General features: G+C 35.6%; 2 protein-coding genes across 3 annotated transcripts; one reads left to right on the top strand and one right to left on the bottom strand.

Moving 5' to 3' along the window:
• Nucleotides 1–50: 50 nt before the first annotated feature.
• On the bottom strand, nucleotides 51–2,854 carry LOC106353825. The gene is made up of 10 exons (XM_013793630.3): nucleotides 2,613–2,854; nucleotides 2,190–2,370; nucleotides 1,942–2,099; nucleotides 1,708–1,853; nucleotides 1,568–1,630; nucleotides 1,390–1,482; nucleotides 1,110–1,271; nucleotides 951–1,036; nucleotides 726–877; nucleotides 51–641 (listed from the first exon to the last, which is right to left on the bottom strand). The coding sequence occupies exons 1-10, from the start codon at nucleotides 2,707–2,709 to the stop codon at nucleotides 337–339; spliced, it is 1,443 nt and encodes a 480-aa protein (XP_013649084.2). The 5' UTR covers nucleotides 2,710–2,854; the 3' UTR covers nucleotides 51–336.
• A 1,245-nt stretch (nucleotides 2,855–4,099) lies between these two features.
• On the top strand, nucleotides 4,100–5,894 carry LOC106357083 (ran guanine nucleotide release factor). 2 transcript variants are annotated; one of them, XM_013796769.3, is made up of 8 exons: nucleotides 4,100–4,235; nucleotides 4,362–4,451; nucleotides 4,540–4,575; nucleotides 4,670–4,807; nucleotides 5,058–5,144; nucleotides 5,223–5,270; nucleotides 5,357–5,433; nucleotides 5,514–5,894. In XM_013796769.3, exons 2-8 carry the CDS (start codon nucleotides 4,374–4,376, stop codon nucleotides 5,659–5,661), a joined length of 612 nt encoding a protein of 203 aa, XP_013652223.2. In that variant the 5' UTR covers nucleotides 4,100–4,235; nucleotides 4,362–4,373; the 3' UTR covers nucleotides 5,662–5,894. The 2 variants fall into 2 exon arrangements, with proteins under 2 accessions (XP_013652223.2, XP_048591842.1); XM_048735885.1 differs by having other exon boundaries at nucleotides 4,184–4,235; nucleotides 4,371–4,451.
• The last annotated feature ends 4,829 nt before the right edge of the window (nucleotides 5,895–10,723 follow it).

The raw sequence follows: 10,723 nt of genomic DNA, 5'->3' as shown, positions 1-10,723 counted from the left end.
TATATTAGAAGAAATTTGATATTTTCCATTTTATGTATAAACATAAAATGTTTTTGAAAAAATTCTGATCAATTTCAAAATCTCGTTCATCCATTTAAAAGAGGTACAAGGATATCACTACAGTAGAAACACAAGGACCAAACTTCATCACTACACAATCAAGTCACCTAAGCAGAGCTGCGTACAAAGATTAATTCTAACTCCTAACTATCCCCTAAACTCTCTCAAAGCTGAAACAAAGCCTGACGACCCTCACATCCATCATGCCAAGTTAATGGTAAGCACTAAACGACACGTGTCCTGAAACTAGTTTAAGAATTGTTGACTCGACTCTCTCTACCAGATAAAACCTGCCCAGGACTGTTCACCGGTTGAGTCTGATTCACTACCCATCTCGTCATCATAACTTTCATCGGGAAGCAACTTGATTCTGTCAGCATGCTCAATCAACCAATCACTGAACCCCGGAGAAGCAGCGAGTCCCGCCATTGCTTCCCTCGTCGTCTCCCGTGTCACCTCTTCATACTCTTCCTTTGTCAACTTCTTCCGGTTCGGCGTCCTGTGGTATGTAGAATAGTAATCCTTCCTTTCAATCGGTATTCTCCGGTTAAATGAAGACCGTGCCATCACATTCCTCAAACCTGCGGTCATACCACACCAAAAAAATTTATCAATTATTATTTCGTTTTAAGACCAACAATGTAAAAACATGTTAAAAACCATACCGTTAGAAGGAGAGCCGGTAGATGAAGGTACAGTCCTAGCACTGTTCCACAGTCCACCTCCTCCAGGTCGGCTAAGAAACTCAGCTCGTCCATGCATTGGACGTCCCTTACCAGCAGGGACCAGCCACTGCCTTTGAGTTACAACGCTTTTCCTGCGTAATTGCAACATTGTTTCAGTCTTAAGCTTATCCAAGATCCAAAAAGAGAAGGGAAGTGAGCACATACCTACTGTGAATGGTTCTGCTGATAAGATAACCGAGTAAGCTAGCTGAAACAAAAGCACCCATCGCCAAAGGGGTATCCATTGTGCTCTGAAGTAAGAAACATCAGATTATTATGAATGTTATAACACTTCTATTTACAAGAACATATGCAATTTTTTACCTGGAAGATAAACGTGGCGGCTACAGAACGCATGGCCCATTTAACAAACTGGGCAACACTAGCATCCACACCTCCATCTTTGGACACAACAAACTTCCTCACCGTCCAGAATCCGAAAGCAGCTCCTGTAATGGCTATTCCCACAAGCACGAGTATTGCAACCTGAGTGTGGGAATCAAGTTGCAATAGTTTTATTAAGCTTATGCTAATATACACATATAACTAGCTTGCAATACACATCAATTTAGAATCTGAAAGAACTGAGAAGAGAGGAACTTACTGGACTATACATGTCTTCACTGAGCCCGAAGTTGACAAGAATCATGTCGACCATCATCGAGAACTGATGTAGAATGAATGATCCAGCTCCTACCTGCAACACAGTAATTTCAAAAGTAAGCACTTTCTATATAAACTGATTGCTCGGATAACCAGAGGCGGTGGCAAAACATACTCACCACAGATCCGTAGAACGCAAGATACATAACGTTTTTCCTCCCAGTGGGCAATAGCCTCATAACCTGCAACAAGAAGCAACATTTTGACATAACTATCAAGCAATACTATAATGATCAGGAGAAAAAAAATCCACACTTACCTGGAAAATGATGATCAGAACGACGAGGAAGACACCAACAGCCATAGAGCTGGTGTAGTAAAATGGAAGCCAGCTGCTGACAACTGGTGCTGCCAAGATCACCACCAGTCCGACCACAAGACAGAGAATACGCCATTGCTGAAAATCTGCAAAAAAGAAAAAACATAATCAGAGAGTGAAAAACAGTCACTAAAGCCTTCAACAACAACATGCTTATAAGAGAGAGGGAGCAACCTTCTGTAACGGAGATGGTGACTGAACCAGACGACTGACCACTGAACTTCACATCAATGTATTGTGTATCAAATGGGGACATGACAAAAATCCACTGGCCCTTCTGAAGATTTTTCCAATCAGCTTTCTCACACCGGCACATCCCAAGTGAAACATTCCTGAAAAGAGACCACCATAGTACAACGGTGAAACAAACTTACTTACTAACATATGAAAACATGGATAGAAGAAAAAGGTATTGCACTTACCGGTGAACACAAATTTGAATTTTACTGTGTAGCCTCTCTGGGAGAGTAACCAAAGGAGCCAACTTGACCTTAAAAGAATGAGCATACTTTCCTAATTCACTTCTCGGGTAGCCAGAGACTTGGATGCGCTCACACGAAGTAAGGTTGACTACACTCAGAGCTGAGTTGCCTGGACCAACACCTGTGATATAAGCAAAACTATGAAACGTATGCAGGGGAAAACATAAAATAAAAATTGAAGCTTTATGAGTCTTCAGTTCCAAAGGAGAAAGCTTTATGGTCTATGGAACGAACCCATCAGCTTTAATAGCAGATTGAAGTGAAGAGAAACAAAACCCAATTCTCATAAAATCAAAAAAGACCCAGCAAGACATGAGTAATTAAAGAAGGAGATCTTTAATAGACATGAAGTAAACACAGTACCTCTGAGCGCCTCCGTGTCCGATGCGACTAGGGAGGATAAGAGAAAGAAGAGAGCAAGATGAAGGAGAACAGAGATTCGATACGAAGGAGAGGCCATTATTGATTGAACGAACCCCTCGCTCGCTGGCCAAGGGAAGACGGAAGGAACTGTGAGAAGCGCGCCTGTTAGAACGCAATATTTAAGCTTTGCGTTTTGTGCGCGTCGCGTTGTATCAAAGTGGAGACTGGAGAGAGACTCGGTTTGGTTAAATTTAATTGTTTTTGGAGGCGCGTAGCGTTGTATGTAGGCCTCGGTATTGAAGTCTCGGTTCGGCTCTGGTTTTGTTTGGTTTGGTTTCTTCTATGCAGGTAATTCCGGTTTTCTTTGAAAATTGGTATGGGTATTTTTATGTTCAGAACCAGCAATTACTCGAATATTTTATTTATTCAAACTATATTTAAGTTACATAAATTCTTGGAAAAGACAACCAAGTTACCTCTTAAAATATCTGATGGAGTACCTAAAAATTTGAAAACTTTGTTAACAATATATTGATGTTAGAAACTTTGCAAAAAGTGAAAAAATCTTAAAGTCTAAAACAATGCATAGAAACGTGCAATCTCTATTTTTTGTGGGTTTCTAGCTTGTTAGTTTTAGGTCTAAGTTTTGGTTCTCGAGTGTCATGCTTGGTCTCTCCGATTGTGGAGCTTTGGTCTTGAAAATTTAGAATCTTATATCAATGTATTCGAATAATGTCTTCCCTTCGGCTTCTTCATATATGAAATGCGGTGTTAAAAAAAGAGTTGAACAAATTATCTAATAATCTAAGTGAATATGGTTATTTTCTATTTGGATTCAAATTTGTAATTTGCACATTGTTGAAAAAATTTGTCCAACAAGTTAATAAATCAAACGGGAAATCATCAAAATTTTCTATGTTTTTTTGTAAGAAACTACAAAATTTAAACCACTCTATAAATGCAAGAAAATGATAGTTTCATTTATCTATTTGTTCTATTATCTGATTTTTTAATCATATTATGGTAATTGACGGTGGTGTTGTTGATCATTCATTTTGTTTTTCTCAAACACTAGAAGAATATGTACACCATAAAGACTAAAACTTTCTAAGATCTGTTCATGTGACCCATAAACTAGATGGTTAGGCAAATTTGATCTAAACCTAAATGATTATGACATCTAATCAAGATATATAAATCCAAGCTAGAGATTCACTTGAGAACCGGAATTCATTTTTTCGGTCAATTCAATTCAATTCTGGTTCGATTCGTTTTTTTCGGTCAATTCAATTCAAAACCGAAGAACCGAAAAAACGAATCGAACCTAAAAGATTATGACATCGAATTCATAGCTCGGTTCCAATCCGGTATCCCTTTTGCACAAACCAATAGAGAACCGGAATTGCATTCAGTTCGACCGAAACCAAATCGAAGAACCGGATTCTTTTTCTTGTTATTGGTTATGTTTGACTTGGCGTTGTAATGACGCCCCCCCTCTGCGTGAAAGTGAAGCTTCGCTCGATTAACTCACCTATATATATACAAGTTATTTAAACTTTCTTCTGATTCCTACAACTTCGATCAACCAGTTGGTTCCTCTATACTCGCCAGATTAATCAATCGGTAAATAGCTTTTGTCCCCTAATCTTCTCTTTCTTTTAATGAGTTTACTGGTTACCTATAGTTTTGTCATATTTGTAGTTTTCGGTTAGCTCTGTTCTGAGTAATTTTAAAAAAAAAAAACTGTAGGCCGAACAGAACATGTCTAGTAGTGAGTTGTGTCTGGAGAGGCCTTTGTTTGGCGGCGCTATTACCAGCGCCTTCCCTCAAAGATTCCAGGTCTGTGTCTCATCATCAATCATGTTCTCTCTCTTTTTTTTTTTTTTTTGATAATAATCAATCTTCTATTGTTTCATGATTTCTTCAGGATGCGAGTAATATCAGACAAGTTCCAGATCATCAGGTTATTGCACTCTTTCTTTACCAGACATAATGTTGTTGTTATAAAGATTTTTGTATAGACAGAATCTCTAATCTTAATTTATTTGGTTTGGCAGGAAGTGTTTGTGGATCCTTCAAGAGATGAGAGTTTGATATTCGAGCTTTTAGATTTCAAGAGCGACGTTGGGGACAACGGCAGTGCTTCTTGGTTTCTTCAGGATCTTGCTCGCGAGCAAGACGCAGAAGCATTCAAGGTAACCCACTTGAACTACTTAGACTTTGGAATATATTTATAGAATGTTTGAGCCTTTTCAGTAATAATAAGAATAGTTGAGGCTTGTGTTTCATTGCCATACTTTTAATTTCGCAAAGTCGTATAACTAGCTAGAGCGTATTTTGTTATTTCTCAGTTCAGTTTCTAAAACTAGTCGAACTAGAAACAATTATCTTGTATGTCTTTGATTATGTGATACAAAACAATAGTAGTAAGTAATGTAATTTCAGTTGATTGACCAATCACAAGTCATTGAAGCTCCTGGACTGTCCTTCAGAAACATCCCTGCCGTTGTCACATCTGCTGTTGGAGAGATGGTAAGATTCATTCATTCACTTGATGCTTCCCCTTTTATTTCCTTTTTTTTTTCTTTTTTTAACAAAGAATAATTACAGGCTATATCTAAAGGAAGACAGGGAAGAGAAGCACAAAACTTAGTGAGGGTAATTAAGTTTCTCCTTGTGCTGTCCTTTAAATGTGGTTCATCTTCTTCAACTGGTCTAATTAATGTGATGATCTCTTCTGGCAGGTATATGTGGCGAATCTTCGTCTCAAGGGAGTTGAAACAGATGTCTTAGTGACTGCGTATGAACCTATTCTCATCAAGTGAGTCCCCACAGACGTGTTGTTGTTATTGTTGTTCCATGTTGTCTTTGGTCTCATGTGTGTTTGTATTTTGTGTGCAGCCCGCTGAGCGAAAGTGCGAATGCTGTGGGATCTGGTTTAGCTGTGCCAGCTTCACAATCTGGAGTTTTGCCGATGTGTGATGTCATTAAACATGCAGTCTCTACGTTCAGAGTCAATGACTGGAGTCTTTTCGGTTCCTCTGCTTGAGTCCATGCTTCATCAGCAAAACGAAACAGTGCAAATCTTCCAACTGGTGTTATGTGGTTTCTTAATGTTGAAGTTCATTAATTTGTGTTGCGTTTGGATAGCTTGGCTTCTCAAGCGGTTTGAGTTTATAGTTCTTCCTTTTACGAATTACTTTTGAGAGTTTATACAGAAACAGAAAGCCGACTTGATGAATAAAGAAAATAACTGGAAATGGTTATAATTCATTTTTTTTATATCAAAAGACTATTCTAATAGGTGGTCTCAGAATTAATACCGGAATAAAATAATTAACAAAACATAAATCTCGATGAAAATTACATGTAGTTTTGTCTAATGAATCAGATGTCCTGTTTTGTGCCTGTCAACAGTGAACAATATTGAAAACTGAAATCTTCTTTGTAAAGTAGTTTACTCTGTATGTTCAGTCAAGAAAGTAAGTCATGATGTCGGGTCTTAAACCGTTGAAGTTAGACGTTTACCGTCCATCCCAAAAGACTGATGATATATTGAATAGTGAAACATATTTTCCATTGACCAAATAGATGATTTAGTTTCTTGTGTAAAGGTGAAAAGCGCGGCCTCCTGCAGTTTTTTAAGCCCAAAAAATTATTCTTTATTGATGAGTTTTTCCAAATCCATAAATTATCCACTGAATAAATAAGTCCAATTATTATTACAAAAAAAAAGACAGAATTAGATATAATTCAGTCGAAGAATCTTGTATTAAGTTCCATCACGCCCCTTATAGGAAAAAGCCTTTTGTTTTGGTTTCAGTTCTCTACTAATCAAGTGACGTCTTGTCGAACAAATTGGAGTCGAACTAATGATGAATCAAGAAGTAGATCACGAGGCTCTATTCTAGTCACTAATCTATAAGAACAAAAACTATACCATGATTATCCAATACTACATCATATCACGTATGGATTTTTTTCTTAAACAATCTTTGGGTTGAAATGAAATGTAGTCCTATCCTTATTCGCCAAGATAAGTAACAGCGAACCAAAATACAAAAGCTTAATAAACAGACAAATGTGCAACCAACTAATTTTCGTAGATAGTGAGACTCGATCGTTTCTTGACATAGACTTACTGAACTTATGAATCTCTTACATTTGGAGAGCCCACTAAACCCACACACCCTTCATACATCAACATATACTTTTTTTTGTTATATCATAAAATATTACGTACGTTTATTGGCACGCATTCTACAGAACTTGTCCGAATGACTTCTCTCACAAAAGAAGTGGAGAATGCTCTAAATGAGGATGACATTAGCCCTAATAGAGTTTGCGAAACGAGAATACGGACGTCGGAGAGAGACGTGGCATTGTCAGCCTAGCTCTCCGCCAAATCCACCATGGACCTCTTTTCCCGTTTCCACTAAACTTGTCTCTCGTACATTTCAGATTTTTGATAATACGTACCAAAAAGCCGTATCTATTAGCACTATATTTCAACTTACACAACCTTATATATATATGGTTACATTATGTGTTTTTATGGAGATACACGTTGACGTCGAGGGGGGAAAAGGATTTGCCGACACGGATATTGTTGATAGGCATCTAAGTGGTGTGTGTGACCACCAATTTTTATAAAACTAAATAAGTAAAAAATACGTTACGCTTGAGTAGGCGTCGGCATTTTACCTAGACCTGAAAATTCTAATCACAACCGACCCAAAAATATCAGATCTAAAATCGAACAAAAAGTTAATAAATATCTAGCTGAGTTCAAAATTTCTCTACTCGAAATAATCAAACCGAGTCGAATAACTCGATTATGAAAAGAACCGATCCGAATAGACTTGATCTAATAAGAACGATTCATATTCGACTCAAAAATAAAAATATCCAAAACTATAACTTCATGTGTTTTATTTTACATATTTTTATTTTATGATTGAACTGTAATGTATTTTTTGTTTGCAATCTTTATATTATTTTATAACATTCTCAAGTAGTATAAAACTTTAAATGTCTAGTTTATAGTTTAAGATGTTTACTTTAATAAATAATAGTTTATTTTGTAAAATTTCAAATAATTTTGACGAATTCAGAAAAAAATTGTTGGAGTTCAGATATTTTAACTTTTTTCCGGTCTTGGATACTCGAACCGACCTAGATCCACTATGAACTCAAAAGCTACAGATTATTTTGTTATAGATCTGAAGTTATCCGAATCCAAAAATAACTGGCTCAAACCTGAACCCAAAGCTTACCTAATTAAATTTAAATGTTTAGTATCCAAAACAGCCAAAAAAACAAAAACCATCCGAACCTGACCTGAAGGCCAAATTCCCAGGCCTATTGCTTGGAGATGAAAGAGAGATGGAGAGAGATAACGACTGATAGAAACTTGGGGATTCATCAAAATCATTTCGTGGTATTTCTTGTAATTCTCTACAATATTTTCCCGAGGGGTATTGACGAAATATGAAACTTAACTTTAATTTGTTAAAAAAAATATTTTTTACATTTTACTTTAGTCATGTAAACACAATGAAGAAAACGTACCCTTGGCAGCTCTTGTCCCCTTCAATTCCGTGTGTGTATATATATATATATATATATATATATATATATATATATATTTATTTATTTTTTATTCAACCGAGCAAAAGGGTAATTACCACAAGAAGAAAAGTTAGACAACCTTAAATATTGATATAGTTTTTTCTTACCCTAAATTTACTGAAATCTTTTAAGTTTATTTCTTAGATCAACTCAATATAACGTCCTTTCATTTGGATCAAAACTATAAAAAGTATTAGTTTGCCGTTTGAATAAAAATTAAGCAACGGCACTATATAGCAGTAACCACATTAACGTCAAGACTCAAGAGGCCGACCTTGGTTCGTTTTGGAATAAAGTTTTGTAACAGATTGCTAAGTTTCAGTGAAGGATATTTTAGGTCGAAAAGGACTACGATATAACTTAAGAAACATGATGTGATATTTCCTATTTTCATATATACTTAAATAAACAAGATTGCAGCGATTTTAACCAAAAAAAATCACGTAAATATCTTTGTTGTTTTTTCATATATTTGTATGAAAAGAAGCAAGTAGAGTGAGTTAATGCTCATCGTGTCAGATATACGCATAAATATACGTGTATCTGTATTTGTAAACTTCAGTTTGAGTGAGTTCTTATTTTTTTCCTCTGAAACTTGGAATGAGTTGTTATTAGTACTACTTAACAATAACGACTTCCCTGGAAAGTAAGCACGTCACAATTATAAAGTAAACTAAACCTGTCGAAAACTTATAAAGCAGAAGACATATATACCATACCAATGTTAAAATAATAGTCATTGTTTTGTTTTATCATGTATTAGGAAAGATAGTACGAGATCATATATACCAGTCAATATAGATCTGATACAGATAAAGAGTCAGTAATAGATTATATAAAATTAACCTTAATAATGCCCAACATTCCAGTCAATATATTTTACTCGAAATGAGATGGAAAAAAAAAACTAAAAAAGTCAAGGCCGTGTCGGTTGCTCTACCGATTGACCCTGAGAAGCTCTTAAGGGATGACCAGGTCCTATGTTTGAGTCCTATCAGATGCGTTAGTGGATTGATTTATCTGTTTCGATTGTTAGTCCAAAAAGACAAGGACCGAAGGTCCATAATTCTTCAGTAACAAAAAATAACTGTAGGAATTATAGAAGAGAAGGTGAGGCATCGGTATCAGACGGTCATGGTGTCAGATGAGGTACAGTGTTTATATATATACAAACATACGCATCACTCTTGCTTTTGGAATCTTTTACATGTACGTATGCATGCTGTATGCAATATCGTACAAGCTCATCATGTGCTTGTATAAAGTTACACATCTAAAATGATATAAGGTTATGTATCATGTCATGTGTGATATTAATGTAGCTGTATAGATAATAGAACTAATGCATATTCACACATTGTTTTTTTTTTTTAACTTTTATTTTGATGGTACCGGTAGAGCCAACAATTTATATCAGAAACAAAAACTTTAAAATATAATACTAAACAAACTATCAAGAAAATTAATGTTATACTAAATAAGCTATAGTTCCAAGCGAAATTGAAATTTACACATAAGCTTTAATAGAAGATTGACAGTTGTAGAATAAAACAAGAGTAGAGACAGAGCTACGAAGAGAGGGGTATACATGTAAAGGTGTTAGACATGAATAATGTATAAGTATAGATATTAGATAGATAGGGTCCAAACACACAAACAATGAATGATGAATGCTAGGGTTCCGGATGCAACGTGATTATGTCGCAAGCCGTAGTGACAGTTCATGAGAGGACAACTTTTATGTTGTTTTTTCCTCTCATTTTTTTTCTTTTTCTTCGCAATTATTTGTAGCACCATAACTAAATTGCTCCAATCTCATTTCCCACCAATATTTACACCACATCAGTCTCTACGTAATAACATCAAATTATTCTGAAAATTGACACAATTAGATAGGTTTAAGCATGGGAGTTTGAACAGAACATCCTAATATTTTTATATAGGACACCGACATTTTAAGTTTATGAAATTTACTTAATGATTTAACTTTAAATGGCACATAAAATTTAAAATATCATCTCTAGCTAGTGAAATATAAATTATTAAGGTGATGATCATTAGCAAAGAAAAAGCCACCTTTTCGAATTGGAAGAGTCTCTATCTTTTTTTGTGTGTCAATCATTTGCTGAAGATATTACAAATCGCATGAAACTTTCTTTCATATTCAAACTAGTCAAATAATAGCGAGTGATCCCTTGCAAACAAAGCTTCCATGATATGTATATATTTGGAAGTTAAAAGACACAAATGCTGGCAAAGCTGGTATCATTCATTGCTTTCTTCCTCGAATTAATTTCACTTTAAGACACAATGACACCACTCGTCTTCATCTTATTGGTACACCATCAATAATATTCATGCCTCATACGTTCATTTTCTTTCATATCTCAAACTAGTCAAATACTAGCGAGTGATCCCTTGCAAACAAAGCTGCCATGATATGTTCATGCTTATATGTTCACAACATAATTTACAATCCC

This window comes from Brassica napus, chromosome A7 (assembly GCF_020379485.1).
Source record: "Brassica napus cultivar Da-Ae chromosome A7, Da-Ae, whole genome shotgun sequence".
Lineage (NCBI taxonomy): Eukaryota > Viridiplantae > Streptophyta > Magnoliopsida > Brassicales > Brassicaceae > Brassica > Brassica napus.
The sequence above is the reverse complement of the archived record's forward strand: the minus strand, read 5'-3'. Positions and strand labels throughout refer to the sequence as shown.